At 48.7% G+C, this 13,936-nt stretch overlaps 2 protein-coding genes across 7 annotated transcripts; one reads left to right on the top strand and one right to left on the bottom strand.

Annotated features, from left to right (window-relative positions):
- Positions 1–882: 882 nt before the first annotated feature.
- On the top strand, positions 883–4,880 carry LOC123113614 (ubiquitin-conjugating enzyme E2 2-like). The gene is made up of 5 exons (XM_044534910.1): positions 883–1,213; positions 1,362–1,387; positions 3,643–3,732; positions 3,860–3,948; positions 4,523–4,880. The coding sequence occupies exons 1-5, from the start codon at positions 1,089–1,091 to the stop codon at positions 4,649–4,651; spliced, it is 459 nt and encodes a 152-aa protein (XP_044390845.1). The 5' UTR covers positions 883–1,088; the 3' UTR covers positions 4,652–4,880.
- A 167-nt stretch (positions 4,881–5,047) lies between these two features.
- On the bottom strand, positions 5,048–9,193 carry LOC123113613 (probable inactive leucine-rich repeat receptor-like protein kinase At3g03770). Of its 6 annotated transcripts, none has more exons than XM_044534908.1 (9): positions 8,876–9,186; positions 8,486–8,724; positions 6,962–8,365; positions 6,689–6,822; positions 6,326–6,566; positions 6,022–6,230; positions 5,906–5,937; positions 5,704–5,815; positions 5,048–5,625 (listed from the first exon to the last, which is right to left on the bottom strand). In XM_044534908.1, exons 3-9 carry the CDS (start codon positions 8,325–8,327, stop codon positions 5,344–5,346), a joined length of 2,376 nt encoding a protein of 791 aa, XP_044390843.1. In that variant the 5' UTR covers positions 8,328–8,365; positions 8,486–8,724; positions 8,876–9,186; the 3' UTR covers positions 5,048–5,343. The 6 variants fall into 6 exon arrangements, 5 of the variants coding, with proteins under 5 accessions (XP_044390843.1, XP_044390842.1, XP_044390844.1 ...); XM_044534907.1 differs by having other exon boundaries at positions 6,962–8,362; XM_044534909.1 differs by having other exon boundaries at positions 6,962–8,362; positions 8,486–8,721.
- Between the last annotated feature and the right edge of the window lie 4,743 nt (positions 9,194–13,936).

Raw genomic sequence — 13,936 nt, 5'->3', positions numbered from 1 at the left:
TTGTAAAAGTGCAAACATTTTCCAAAAAAGACGAACATTTTTTTGAAAAAGAAAACATAAACATGAAAAACAAAAAATAAAAAAAATAAAAAAAGAAACAGAAATAGAAAAAGAAAGGAAAATAAAAAACCGATTCAAGAACCTTCTAGAAGATTCCCAAAACCGGAAAAAATCAGCTGAAAACCGGAAAACGGGAGCGCTGGAACGGGCCGGCCCGTTGCGTCGCTGCTCGGTCGCTCACCTGTGCGAAGTGCCGGCAGTTTGACGCAACGAGCGGCAAATAGGAAATTCCGTTTTCCCACAACCACCCATAGCACTCAAGTAACAGTGGTTGCTCAAAAAACAAACAAACTCAAGTAACAGTGAAGATTGAGTGTCAAAAAAGGAGAAAAAAAACTTTTGTAGGGCTAAGAAGGAAGCAGATTTTATTCGCAAAGAAAGCAGATTCTGAAAAAGGTTAAAATATGGAATTCTTTCTTCCTGCACGGCCAGGATCCGATCAGGAACGGAAACCAACGGTGGACGATCGGACATGGGATGTTCAATTGTTCACATGTCAGAGGCCTCGGCTCGGCTGGCCGCCACGCTCTCCGGGCCCCACAGGCCCACCTTTCCCACCGCCTACGCCGGCCGCCCGTGTCCGATTCGCGGAATCTGAGCCAGCCAGCCAGCCAGCCACCGCCCGCCCACCATCACAGGCCACCGACAGCTGGGCCCGGCCTTTCCACTTGGGCCAAGATTCAGCCATCCTCATCCCCATTCCCCATGCTGCCACCTCATACCGTCACTGACAGGCAGGCCCGGTGTGCTGGTCCCACACCGTCAGCGCGTGGCGGCTACGCGAGCCCACGGCTCACGAGGGGGGGCGAGGGACGTCACGCTCCTCTCGCGCCCCTCTATACCACCCCCCTTTTCTCCCCCCCGCACACGCTCGTCCGCACCGACGAAGCTTCCCTCCGGCTCACCCCCGCACCGCACCGCCACCCGGGGAACCCCAGCGAGAAGGGAGGGGAGACGCTGCGGCGGCCGCCGGGCAGGGCAGGACAGCGCGCGCGCGCGTGGGCGCCGGGAGCGAGGGATCGGCCGGGATGTCGACGCCGGCGAGGAAGCGCCTGATGCGCGACTTCAAGCGCCTGCAGCAGGACCCGCCCGCCGGCATCAGCGGCGCGCCGCACGACAACAACATCACCCTCTGGAACGCCGTCATATTTGGGTAACACCACAAATCCCGCCCTTTTCTCTTCTGTTCATCCCTAGGTTTTGGTGCTTGGGGATCTCGCGGAGCCGCGATTTCCGTTATAGCTCGGTGCGTCGCTGATGTGTGGTGCTGATATCGTTCCCTGATGTTGTTGATTCTGCAGGCCGGATGACACGCCGTGGGATGGAGGTGAGCCGGTTCCCGATTTAGGTTTCAGTTTGTTTCATTCATTCATCCGTGTGTGTGTAGCTGCTCGATTACTAGTGTTTGCCTGCTGTGTGATACTATACTGATTGGTTGATTGGCGCTGCGGCTGGACCTATTTATGATCTGTCTGTAATCGCGCGCGAAAGATTGTCGTCTTTCTAGTTTGATTTCTCATGTACACGGTGTGGATGGAGAGCTAATGGGAAGTAGAACAACTTTCTGCCCCCCAAAGTAGCAACCTGCCTAACTAAGCCTGTCGTTTACCGGTCGGTTTACGTCACTGATATGGCAGGAAACCGAAAGCTGTAGCATCCATGATGACCGTTGTTTAATGGGAACTTCACGGGCTGCCTGTTGTGATATAGTGATTGGCTAATTGGTACGGTAGTACAGCTTATTTGTAATCTGTAATCTTGTGAGAAATTGTCGTCTTCCTCGTTTGATTTCTCATATACAAGGTAAAGCTAATGGGAAGTGCAATAACTTTCTGCCCCCAAATACCTACCTGCCTAACTAAGCCTGTCGTTTACCGGTCGGATTATGTCACTGGTAGCTGGTATGGCAGGAAGCCGAAAGCTGTAGCATTTGTAATGTCTGTTGTTTAACGGAAACGTAATGGGCTGCCTGTTGCAATTTAGCGATTGGTTAATTGGTACCGCTGTTGGACCTATTTGTAACCTATCATTGTGCGACAAATTGTCGTTTTTCTCGTTTGGTTTCTCATATACACGGTGTAGATGTAGAGCTAATGGGAAGTACACTTTTTGCCCCCAGAATAGCTACCTGCCTAACTAAGCCTGTCGTTTACCGGTCGGTTTATGTCACTGGTATGACGACAGGAAACCGAAAGCTGTAGCATCTGTGATGTCCGTTGTTTAACGGAAATGTAAAGTGCTGCCTGTTGTGATATAGCGATTGGTTAATTGGTACTGAAGTTGGACCTATTTATAATCTGTAATCGTGTGACAAATTTTCGTCTTCCTCTTTTGATATCCCCAAATTAGCTACCTGCCTAACTAAGCCTGTCGTTTACCAGTCAGTTTACGTCACTGCTACGGCAGGAAACCGGAAGCTGTACCATCTGTGATGCCTGTTGTTTAACGTAAACAGAAAGGGCTTCCATCTCGTGTTTGATTGCTGCTTCAATGCTAAAGGGTGTCATCCTCTCACAAGTTAGCAAGAAACATGCTTTTACAGATGTTAAATTTGGTCTAGTAATGTGCACAGTGCAGCTATTTTCAAGCAAGGTTAATTCCTAATCTTGCCTCTGTGTAGTGCCTATCCGGCCTAAGCGCACGCCTAGCAGCGGTTAAGGCAAGGCATTTCGTTGTCGCCTAGCACACCTAAGTGCACGCTTAGAAGCGCTTTTTTCTTATCATTGCTTTAAAGTGTACGTTACAGTTTGGCATACTACCTGCACACCTGAAATCAGTAATAAGCATATGGCCCATAAAAGAACATGCTCTTGGCTCTTGAAATAATAGTGATGGAGTGTGTGTGCGTGGGTTAGTCTTCTCGACTATCATTACTTATATCTGCTGGAGTTTTTATTTGTGGTGTATGCCAGCTAGTAATTTTTATGTACTCCCGCTGTATCAAAATGTAAGACGTTATTTGACACTATGACAGTGTCAATAAAGGTCATATATTTTGATACAGAGGCAGTAGTATGTACTACCTTAGTCTTAGCCTTAAGTCATGAGTTCGTCATGTACGTGTGTAGCCATCATATGAGCGGTGATTGGGGAGCCCTCGTTTGAGATGGGGTCTATATTCCTGCCTGTGCATGTTGGAGTATGATTTATTTAATTATTGGTATTAGTTCTTGTAGCACAACTGGCATAATTTATCGGGGCACATTGTATTTTTGTTGGGCGAGGTCACTTCATCTCTAGAAGCCTAGAATACATGATCATCTGATTCAGGAATGTCTACTTTCTACCCAATTCCGGTTGCCTGCAAGACTTAAACTCACCCTGAAATTGTGATAACTGATAATATTTTTTTGGATCCAGTTCGATGTTCATTGGATCCTATCCCTTTGGTTTGGTTTGTTAAGATCGCAAACTACTTAGTTTAGTTTGGCAAGCTTATGCTCATGATCCAAGGAAACTACATACATGGTACCAGTGAAATATGGTCCTCACCGTGTCTTTCCATTGCTGTAGTCTGGAGAAAAAACTAGTGGTTTTAAGTAGTCATAAGTTTGCTAACATTTATTATGTTACACATTATAGGTACGTTCAAGCTGACCCTGCAATTCACAGAAGATTACCCCAACAAGCCACCAACTGTTCGGTTTGTCTCAAGGATGTTTCACCCAAACAGTATGTCCTCTTCATGACTTTCATTCAATCACTTGGTTACTTCCTTCAAATGACTAAACTGTTCTCAGAGATTGAAGCCTTGAGGGTCTGTTGGAAATTGGTTTAATGTTTTCTATTATCTGTCCAGTTTATGCAGATGGAAGCATCTGCTTGGATATCCTACAGAACCAGTGGAGCCCTATATATGATGTTGCGGCGATATTGACCTCTATCCAGGTATTCTGTAGGCCATCTCTTACTATAATTAGATTAATTTGCTAGCTTTGTTTGTTGCTGTTCACTTCATTACACATCCAACCATTGGTAGCTACCAACTACTCTTAAGTTTGCACAATCTGTATTGTTGTTATCAGAAGTAAAACCTGTTCCATTTCTACAATAATATAGAAGAAACAAGAACAGTGCTCACTTGTGGATTGGCATGAGTTGCACAGTACTGTCACTGAGGCCAGATCCAGATCTTATTGACAACTTTTATTGTGTAACAACCACCTGTCCTATAGGTAACATGCGACAAATAAATACTCCCTCCGTTCCAAAATAGATGACCCAACTTTGTGCTAAAGTTAGTACAAAGTTGGGTCATCTATTTTGGAACGGAGGGAGTAGTTACCAGTGACACAGCTTGCTAAAGTTTGATCATAAATAGCAAGTTACCCTGTTCTGTTGTGGATGTAAAGATTATTTCCCTCGCTTACTAAAGTATTGGCCTGGGGCGCCATGGGTCATCTGTCCCTGAATCCACACACTTTACTTAGTTTACTTATTCATGTCGTGGTTTGCTCTGCAGTCCCTGCTGTGCGACCCGAACCCGAATTCTCCTGCGAACTCTGAAGCAGCCAGAATGTACAGCGAGAACAAGCGCGAGTACAACCGCAAGGTTCGTGAGGTCGTGGAGCAGAGCTGGACAGCGGACTAGCGTCGCCAGATCCTGCAATAAGCGACGCCAGGAACGTCGCCATTTCTGGCTTTGCTGGTGTGTACCACCAAATTAAAACATTGAAAACCCCATGGCCGTTGTGTCCCTGTGCTTAATGTCCTGTTGTTTTTTCAGTGCTTGTGACCTGTTTGGTGAACTAAGGCATGTTAGCCATTGTAAAGATTTTATGTTATAGCTAAGAAGTTGGTGCTGCTTGCGAGTCTTTAAACCCTTGGTGCGTTCTACAAATGGTATTTGAGCTACTCCCTCTGTTCACTTTTATAAGACCTTGAAGACATTTCAGACAATGTGCAAAACAGCCTATTTTGAGCCGTCTGAAAGGACTTACAAAAGTGAAAGTTTTTATACTGATTGACATAATTCTCGAGCCATTGGTAGAGAAAGAAAAGATGCCTGCCCGACATTATTATTACTAGCATAGAGAGGACTTCTGAGATGAAGGCTTCAGGTAGAGAAACAAGAGAGGGATCGAAAGGGAAAAAAGAGGAGAAACAAGAGAGGGATTGAAAGGGGAAAAAGAGCTCTACACTGAGAAGAAAAACAACAATAGTAGTTGGAGCCTCCTTATGTGCACATCCTCGAGGATAACTCATCACCGGCAGCTGCATGTTCATCCATCCTCCTGGGAGCTGGATGATTTTGGACGGGAGAAACAGCTGGTTTATTATCATCTATCTGCTGAATCTAGACGACCTGGCGGTCCGGGACGACGACACCGGGGAGCCGTCGCCGCTCCGGATCTCCCCCTCCCAGTCATCCTGCACCTGGGTGGCGAACTGGAGGTTCCAGAGCACGTCCTCGACCGACGGCCGGTGCACCGCCTCCTTGGCAAGGCACCTCAGGCAGATCTCCATGACGGTCCTCAGTGATTCCTCTGAACAGCTCTTGCTCACCGCGGGGTCCACGAAGCTCCTCCTCCTGGCCCTGTCCTCCTCGGCCATTGCCCACAGCAGCTGCAGCACAATCAAGATTCAGGTATCTGTGTTGTGTTGTGCACTACCATCTACAACTAGGTGACCGATCATACGTACCAGTTCCTTCATGATCTCCACCTCATATATGGATGTGATCGGCTTTCCGGACACAAGCTCAAGCAGGATCACCCCGAAATCAAATATGTCGATCTTGTCGCCGAGCATCGTGCTGCAAAGTGACATTGCAGAACAAATTAGTTGTGCCAGTTGAAACTGCCATGGATGAAATAAGCGTTTGAAGCTTGAGCCTTGTAGATACCTGTCAGTTTGGTGCCTGCTTCCAGCCCCTCCCTGCTTGGATTGACAAACAACATACATTTTTGGTGAGCAATAGCCATAAAAACTAAACTCTAAGTTGTTCTTTTGCTGAATTACCTCAGATTTTGCAGCCTCTCCTAGGATTGGAATATTGTAGCTGCCGATTTTGGCGACATGGTTCTGGTCTAGAAGAATGTTGCTGATCCTCAGATTATTCCCGAATAGACCAGGTATGATCCCTCCATGCAAGAACTGGATGCCCTTTGCGACACCGATGGCGGCCGATATCCTCTGCCCCCAGGTAAGCTTCCGTCCTTCGGTTCCTTCTGGTAAAGAACAGTTCAAACAAGAAACATAACATTCAGCCATTGGACTGCCAGAGCAAGTGAAATTATGAAGGAGATAAGAACCGACAACTTACGCGAAATCCTGCTCCTCAAGTTCCCGTTTTGCACATACTCGAAAACGAGGTAGAGTTGGGTTACGGTGGAATCGTCGAGATCGTATTCAAAGCAGTGCCCTAGAGCACTGACCAAGTGCCGATGCCTGAGCCGAGATATGGTTTCGATGTGGCGGTTGAAGCTTTGGGAGCTCTGGTTCCTCTTAACCTTTAGGCTCCTGATTGTCACTGAGGCACCATTGCTTAGCTTCCCTAGATACATCTGACATAATGAATCATGGTCATTTACATAACTAGAACAAGTCGTGGTAAAATTTCAGGCATCACTTGCCCAACTCAGAACAGACTGAAGAAAATTCAGTGGAGAGATCGGCGACGCTGTACCTCGCCATAAGAATCTTGCCCGAGCAGGCAAGAGTTTGCAAAGTTGTTCGTCGCCGCCTCGAGTTCGACCAAAGAAAATGATCTATATGGCGGGATCCCCAAAGCTCCTAGCTTCACTGTCTGTGATATGTAACCTTTTTTTCGTCGTCCCAAATGCCAAAAGGGAAGCAAATGTTAGTGATTTTTCATCAAGTTTGATTTCAAGAAATGAAATTCAGGGTCTCTTTGACTCATTTCAGAAGCCATAAGATGAAATTCAGAGATCGATCATACGTGCATCGGCGAACAGCTTGGAAGGGTAGGCACTCGAAGTAGAAGTATGGTCTTCCATCAATGTCGCCGCGGGCCTCGTCTTTGCCCCTTCCATGGTCATTTTTTTGATGGCGAAGAAGGCCATGGCGCCGACGAGCGAGACAGCCACGACGACCGCCATCACGATGCCGGCGATGAAGCCCGCGTGCCGGCTAACTTTCTTCTTTTCATTGTGTCGAGGAACTATCCCCACGGCCAGTGCCTGGTTCTGGCAGAACGGCGACGGGTGCTGCGAGCCGTCGCCCCTGTCCAGACAGTTCTCCGACGAGAGCACCACCGCCACCGGCTTCCCGCCCGGCCTCAAGCAGGCCGGCACGCTCCCCATCAGGAGGTTCGACGACAGGTCGACGAGCCGGAGGTTGTCGCCGCAGGGCACCTTGTCGGAGAGCGCCCCGGTGAACCTGTTCCCGGCGATGCTCAGGTACTGGAGCGACGGCAGGGACAGCAGCGCCGGCGGGAACGGCCCGACGAAGCGGTTCAGCGACACGTCCAGATGCTCGAGCAGGTAGAAGGAGCTGAGCTCGGCGGCGGGCAGGCCGCCGGTGAACTTGTTCCGGCTCAGCACCACCGACGCCACCTTCCTCCCGAGCCTCGGGAACGCCGGCCCGAGCGAGTTGCCGCCGACGTCGAGCACCTGGAGGTTCGCGAGGCCGCGCATGTCGGGGAGGTTCCCGGAGAGGTTGTTGGAGGCGAGCACGAGCGAGCGCAGCGACGGCGCCTTCCCGAGCGACTCCGGCACGGCGCCGGCCAGCGAGTTGTTCCGCAGGCTGAGCACGGCCAGCGCCGGCAGCGCGGTGCCGACCCAGCCCGGCACCTCGCCGCCGATCATGTTGTCGTCGAGGATGAGCGTCTGCAGGCCCTGCAGCCGCGAGAGGCCCCTCGGGATGGGCCCGTAGAGGTAGTTGCGGCTCATGTTGACGATCTCCAGCCCGGCGAGCCGCTCCAGCTTCCCCGGCAGGGGGCCCCAGAGGCCGAGGCCGGAGAGCGTGAGCACCTTGAGGTCGGGGAGCCTGGACAGCGTGGTGACCAGTGCACCAAGGGAAAAGTTAAGCGGGAGCGGCGGAGCGCCCTGGGCGCCGCCCGCGACGTGGAGCTGCGTGACGGTGTCCCCGTAGCAGACGACGGAGGCGGAGGGGGCGACGGTGCCGCCGCCGCCGCAGAAGTCGGTGGTGCGGCGCCAGTGCCGGAGCGCCGGCGGCCGGCCCAGCAGCTGCTGCACCTTGAGCAGAGTCCACGTCTGGGAGGCCTGCAGCAGCGGCGCGCCCCCCGGGAGCAGCACCGCCAAGAACACCAACGCCAGCAAGCAGCTCGGGCCAGCCGCCGCCATTGCCGGCCAAGAAGACGGCGATTCCTTCAGCGACACTGCTGGATCGATCAGCAAGAACCGGCGGAGCAAAAAGTTGATCAAATTAAGAATGTGTACTGCACACGCCAATCTCCTTTGGCGATTGCTTTCCGGCTTTGGTGATCGGGGACTGTACGTACCGGCAGCTGCGAATGGAACTTTGGTGATCGGGTACAGGGGAATTCAGAGGGCTGGATGTAAAGCGGCAAAGCCGCCTGAGGGACAGGTGCTGGTGAGTGGTGACCGGACACCAACAATGTGCAGAAGCAGAATGGCGTCCAAATTAGTCTCTCACAAGTCACAAAGATGCTGGTGCTAGACTAGACTACTGCTTCCTCCCATGCATCCCTACCCCGCCCGGCATTAGCAGAGAAGCCTGCTGCAGAAAGATTTGCGACAGCATTACAATATATACTTGCTCAACAACTGGCGAAAAGAAACATAAACAAGAGCCGGCGTGCTGAGCTACCACTTTGGGGCCAAAGCTAGCTGCTTGACAAGAAACCATACAGAAATGAGCTGAATTTTACCTCGCGGTCACGGGAGCTGCGGCGGCAGCAGACATGGAAGAGGCCAAGGGAAGTTGTGAGTGATGGGCAGGACGATGAGCTCTGTTTCTTATTGCGTTTTGGCTGTCATACATGCATGGAGTGGTGCACTGTGGTGGCTAGTGGAGGGAGTGAGTGTCCTCTGAGCTATGGTACTGGTGCAACTTGTAGCTGCTGCGGTGGAGATTAGTACCGTTCACGGGGGTGCGGCGGAGGCGCCAGGGAACCGGGAACCCGGAGCAACGGACAGGTGGTGCCTGAGCTGGAAGGCTGGAGCAGGCAACGGACGACAGCAAGCATCAGTCCGATGCTCCACTTTCCCCCCTCCCAATCTCTCCCTGGCTCCGTTTATACTGTATATACCACTAGTTATCGAAAATGCCAAACGAAGCTTCATGAAGGCCGTTATTTGAAAACTTTAAAATTAAAAAATTTCAGTTTCAAAAAATTCTGAAAATAAATACACATATACCCAGATACATAATGTACATGTGTGCACATGTTCAGGTCGACATACAATAAAACGTGAGCTACACGAAAAAGACAAATATGGGGTTTTTTAGCATGTGTCCTGTTCATCTTTAAAGTCCATGATTTTGTTTTTTTTGCAGCTCGCAATTTAAGGTATTTCATCCTGAAATTTTTCACATATACACTTTCCATCCTTGCATATATGCTTATTTTTTTCAGAATTTTTTGAAACCAAATTTTATAAATTTTAAAATTTCCAGAATAAAGAGCTCCATGGAGCTCGGACTCTAAAATGCCCTACTCACTAGTTATCACCAAACAAAAAATGGTAATAATGCCACTTTACCACTTCGTTCGGATGGGAATATAAGTCGGGCACGGGTTTTCAGGCCTTTGATTCGATTTCCCATCCTAAGGGAGAATGGTGCTTCTTTGCTTTCTTGGGATTGGATTTTGGTCTCTACCTGTTTCCAACCTACGTAGATATGGCGCTGCTTTATGTCTCGACCTTCTTTCAGACAACTTTGCTGGTTAAGAGGGACGTGACAGGCTTTCAGCTCTGAGAACAGTGGTGCCGATTCGCCATGCTTGGGGTTTGTTAAACGTTAATGATGCTCCACACCAAACTACGAACACTTTGGCTAACAAAGCCAGTTCTGGCCTTCCGGGGCAGAAGTAGCCGTTAGGACAGACATGATGCTCTATTATTGCACGGTAAACCGTATGGTTCTAGGCTAGCATTGCCCTTCAAATGGACCTTTTTCAAAGTGATGAGTACCTGTAGTACCTCCATTCCATACGACCGCCCCTTTCCGCACCTACTGCTGGCTACTGTGATCAAGTATCATCAACATGGCTCGCCTCTTTTTCTTGCTTTTTCCTTGGATTCGTTGGTTCCTTCCTTTCCTTTCCTTTCGGTAGACTACTTTCACTTGTAGTGCAAGAGGCCACTTGATTTTCCCCGATTTCCTCTCTGCTTTGGTTAAAGATGATGAGGGGGCAGGAAACCAAAGAATGCCCTCTATTCCTGGCATGGAAGAAGGGATTCTTGTGTTAGGCCAACTCCACCGCGCGACCCCAAACGAACGCCCGTTTGTCCGGATTCTGTACGTTTGTGTAGGGCAATGAGGTCGTGTCCAGACAGTTTCCGGGATGCGGTGGCCGTGCGCCCAGCACGCGGCCGCATCCCGGACGCATCCTGTCTGCGTACCTTTATCTTTGCAAGTCCTTAACTTTTTTTCATCATTCATTTTTGGTACATAAAAATACATCATCACATTTTGACTAGTAAAGCAAGACTAAAGAAAACAAAAACCACAAGAATACATTTTAGAAGATACCCAACTTCCATAACTGCTCCATTGAATTGGGTTAGGGCCTTAGGACCTTCTCGGTGCATTCATTGTTGATATGTGGAGGAGGCTCGATCTTGCATCATTCTTTCTTTTTCAAGCCTAAAGAAGTCGATGTAGCTTCCTCACGCCTAGTCTCGTGTCTAGCCTCTAATCTAGCAACAAGTGCACTTGTCTCATCTATAGCCTCTATGCTAACTAAAAGTGCATGAACATGTACTAAATTTCGCTCTATCAATATATCGTTGTACTCTTCTTCCCAATATCAAAACTTGCATCCATACTACACAATAAAATTTGAAGTTAGCACAACTAGTCAAATCTAGAGCACAAACCGAAACTAAAAAGAGCACATACCCCATCGTTTAAGCACTTGATGAACACCCATCCGGAATATTCCGGCGTTGTAGACACGCGGCGCACGACCATCCTTGGGCAGTGGCCGCACTTAATGAGTGGTAATGGTGCGCCGACGAGCTTTTGGGCAAGCACCAAGCCCGACCGACCGCCATTCGTGTATCTGCCGGCGGACCACCGACCGTGCAGATCCGAGCGGCTAGAGGAGGAGCCACTGCCTGCATGTGGCCTTGCGGTCCTGGCAGGGCCTTCCAGCGAGGTGCCCGACCAGTCCATGGCGCGGCCCGGCCTCCCACAACCGGGCGAGCTCAAGACCGACCGGATCCGCCACAAATCCGGCCGGCGGATGCGCAAACCAGGTGGTCGTGGTTGGGTAGCTCGGCGGCGCCGAGGGGAAGGGGCTGGGCGAGCACGCGTCCGAACTGCATGGCTGCAATGGCAGCGGCGGCGAGGGAAAGAGTGGGGAAGAGTGGAGGGGGGTGCGGCCGGAGGGAGGGAGGGGGCGGATAGAAAAAGGCCCTCCCTGTGCCACCGACGGGCGGGCCAGGGGAGGACACGCGCAGATGGCCCGCGTATCCGCGTGGTGTCCGTTTCACCCCAAAAGCGGCGCAAACTTGGACCAGGGATGAGTCAAAAGCGAACACAAAACGGACAAAAGTCAGTTTGCTTCCGCTCGCTGGGCCGTCCGGTTTGTCCTTTTTACCCCAAACGGACAGGGCCGGACAGGATGGGGTCGCGCGGTGGAGTTGGCCTTAGGCTGGTCACAATGGGGAGGAACTTAGGAGTAACATCACACACTCCAATACAACTTTGCTTATGTGTCATATATTTAATGAAGAGAGAGGTGCTTGTGGTAGCTAGCTAAGTTACCGGAACATCACACACTCCAAAAAATAATGAGTCTATAACCTAATAAATACATTATTGCATGACACTACATAGATGTTCCTACCCACTGTGGAGGTAGTAACATAGTCTAGAAAAGTGTGTAAGTTACTAGACTATGTTCTTGCCCATTGTGACCAGCCTTACAGAAGAGGTGAGCACGGAATGCAAGCAAGGCACCGCACGGGGTTGTTTTTTGCACTGAAACCATGGTGAGTTCTTCCAACTGCAGAGTGCTCTGATGTCCGTGAGATTTATGCGTCGATCGAACCTTGTGAGATAATAAATGCCACCCTCCAGCCAACCTGTTCCTTTCTTTGAAGTGCTAGTGAATTGTCCTACTCAGACCACGGACAGAAAAAATTCTTCTCAGTTAACTTTCCGTTTCCTCTCCATTGACTTGGCATAAATCAACCATTTTCCCAATTCCTCACATGCGCATATGCAATTGGATTGTTGTGAAAATTAAGAGTGCACATGCGCCTCGAAGGAAAGGCAAACACATAATAAAGGATGCACTATGCTTTTACACCGGAAACACGTAAATGGTGTGTACGGTGTAAATCCAGAACCTTGTAATAATATTGATGCACTGTCTGGAAAGTAGGATATGAAAAACATAGAAACAGGAAAAGTGCAGGATGATATAATATCTTGTGTTGATTGTTTTTGAGATAGCTAACCGCTCATACCGGGGGTGATATAATATCTTATGGATTTGTACAGAAATCTGAAACACATAAATGGTACAACGTCGTTCACCACATCCAGGAATTCTTCACGCTTTGGATGGTTATTAACTTCCACGTCGACGACCTCGCGGAGGACGGCATAATTTGGAAGCACACGACAGTGGTATGTACTCAGCTCCCCCCCCCCCCCCCCGGGGCGCTTAAAAGGCGCAATTCCTGGGCAAAATTATCCCCCCTATGGACTATATGATTAGGAAGATCTGGGCACCACCTAATGTCATTTTTTTACTTGGTTGGCCATTCAAGATAGAATGTCGACCACAAGTAGATTGCTCACGTGAGGTTACCAAATTGTGGTCTTTGTCCGCTTTGCAAGAGGGAACAAGAGACCGACGCACACATCCGCTTCATATACCGCTTCACCTTGAGACTTTGGAGTTTGGTAAAACATTGGTTGCATCTCGAGACGTCGATATCTCCTCTTGGCACTTGGGCCGCTCCGTGAAAGAATGGTGGACTAACCGGGCTGGCTCTAGCACACCAAATATAAAAGCCATTGCATCCCTCACGATGCTCATTATTTGGACAATTTGGAACGAAAGGAATGCAGTGCTCTACCTGCACAAGAGTGTACCACTGTCAGTCTTGCTAAACATCATCAAGACCGACGTGAGCCTTTGTGTCGCTGCAGGTGCCAACTAGCTAGGGGTCATAATACTAGGAGAGTGATCATTCGATCTAAAGGGGTGATGCTTGTAACACAACTCTATTCTCTTCTTAATTAGTGGATGAGGCCAATCTTTTGCCTCCATGTTGAAATAAATAAATAAATGGTACAACATAGCTATTTGGACCCCACAAATATATTTTTTGGCAAGTTTTGTTTGATACAAAGAGAGAAAGAGAGATACAAGAGACATGCTGCATTAGACTTTAAGAAAAACCTAATTCTCGAATTCTCTTAAATACTGAGAAACTTGCTGATAAATTACATCCACTTATTTTAATAGTAGGATGATTAAGAATTATTTCTTTTTGAATCTAATGAAAACAATATCTATTATGTGTTGATAATTTTTTGTTATAACCTAATCGTGTGTAATTCTCTCTAATTATAAGGTAGTATTATCATCGATATGTAGTTCCATGGCATATAATTGTATAAGTATAACAATTTTTATTGTTTGTATAAATTTAGATAGACAACTTGATAACTGAATTTTTATTTGAATTGTTATCTCTCGTTGAGTTCCATGGCAACCATCTTATTTGAATTGTTATCCCTC

This window comes from Triticum aestivum, chromosome 5B (genome assembly GCF_018294505.1).
Source record: "Triticum aestivum cultivar Chinese Spring chromosome 5B, IWGSC CS RefSeq v2.1, whole genome shotgun sequence".
In the NCBI taxonomy this organism is placed as follows: Eukaryota; Viridiplantae; Streptophyta; class Magnoliopsida; order Poales; family Poaceae; genus Triticum; species Triticum aestivum.
This window is presented reverse-complemented; position numbering and strand designations above follow the sequence as displayed.

Excerpts from the sequence above, each read along its gene's own strand:
- LOC123113613 (XM_044534904.1), bottom strand. The coding sequence starts at position 8,327 with ATGGCGGCGGCTGGCCCGAGCTGCTTGCTGGCGTTGGTGTTCTTGGCG. Across the intron at positions 6,231-6,325 it reads CTTGAGGAGCAGGATTTCGC|AAGGAACCGAAGGACGGAAG; the intron begins GTAAGTTGTCGG and ends GTTCTTTACCAG. Across the intron at positions 5,626-5,703 it reads TGGAGATCATGAAGGAACTG|CTGCTGTGGGCAATGGCCGA; the intron begins GTACGTATGATC and ends ATTGTGCTGCAG.
- LOC123113614 (XM_044534910.1), top strand. The coding sequence starts at position 1,089 with ATGTCGACGCCGGCGAGGAAGCGCCTGATGCGCGACTTCAAGCGCCTG. Across the intron at positions 1,214-1,361 it reads TGGAACGCCGTCATATTTGG|GCCGGATGACACGCCGTGGG; the intron begins GTAACACCACAA and ends TTGATTCTGCAG. Across the intron at positions 1,388-3,642 it reads TGACACGCCGTGGGATGGAG|GTACGTTCAAGCTGACCCTG; the intron begins GTGAGCCGGTTC and ends TACACATTATAG.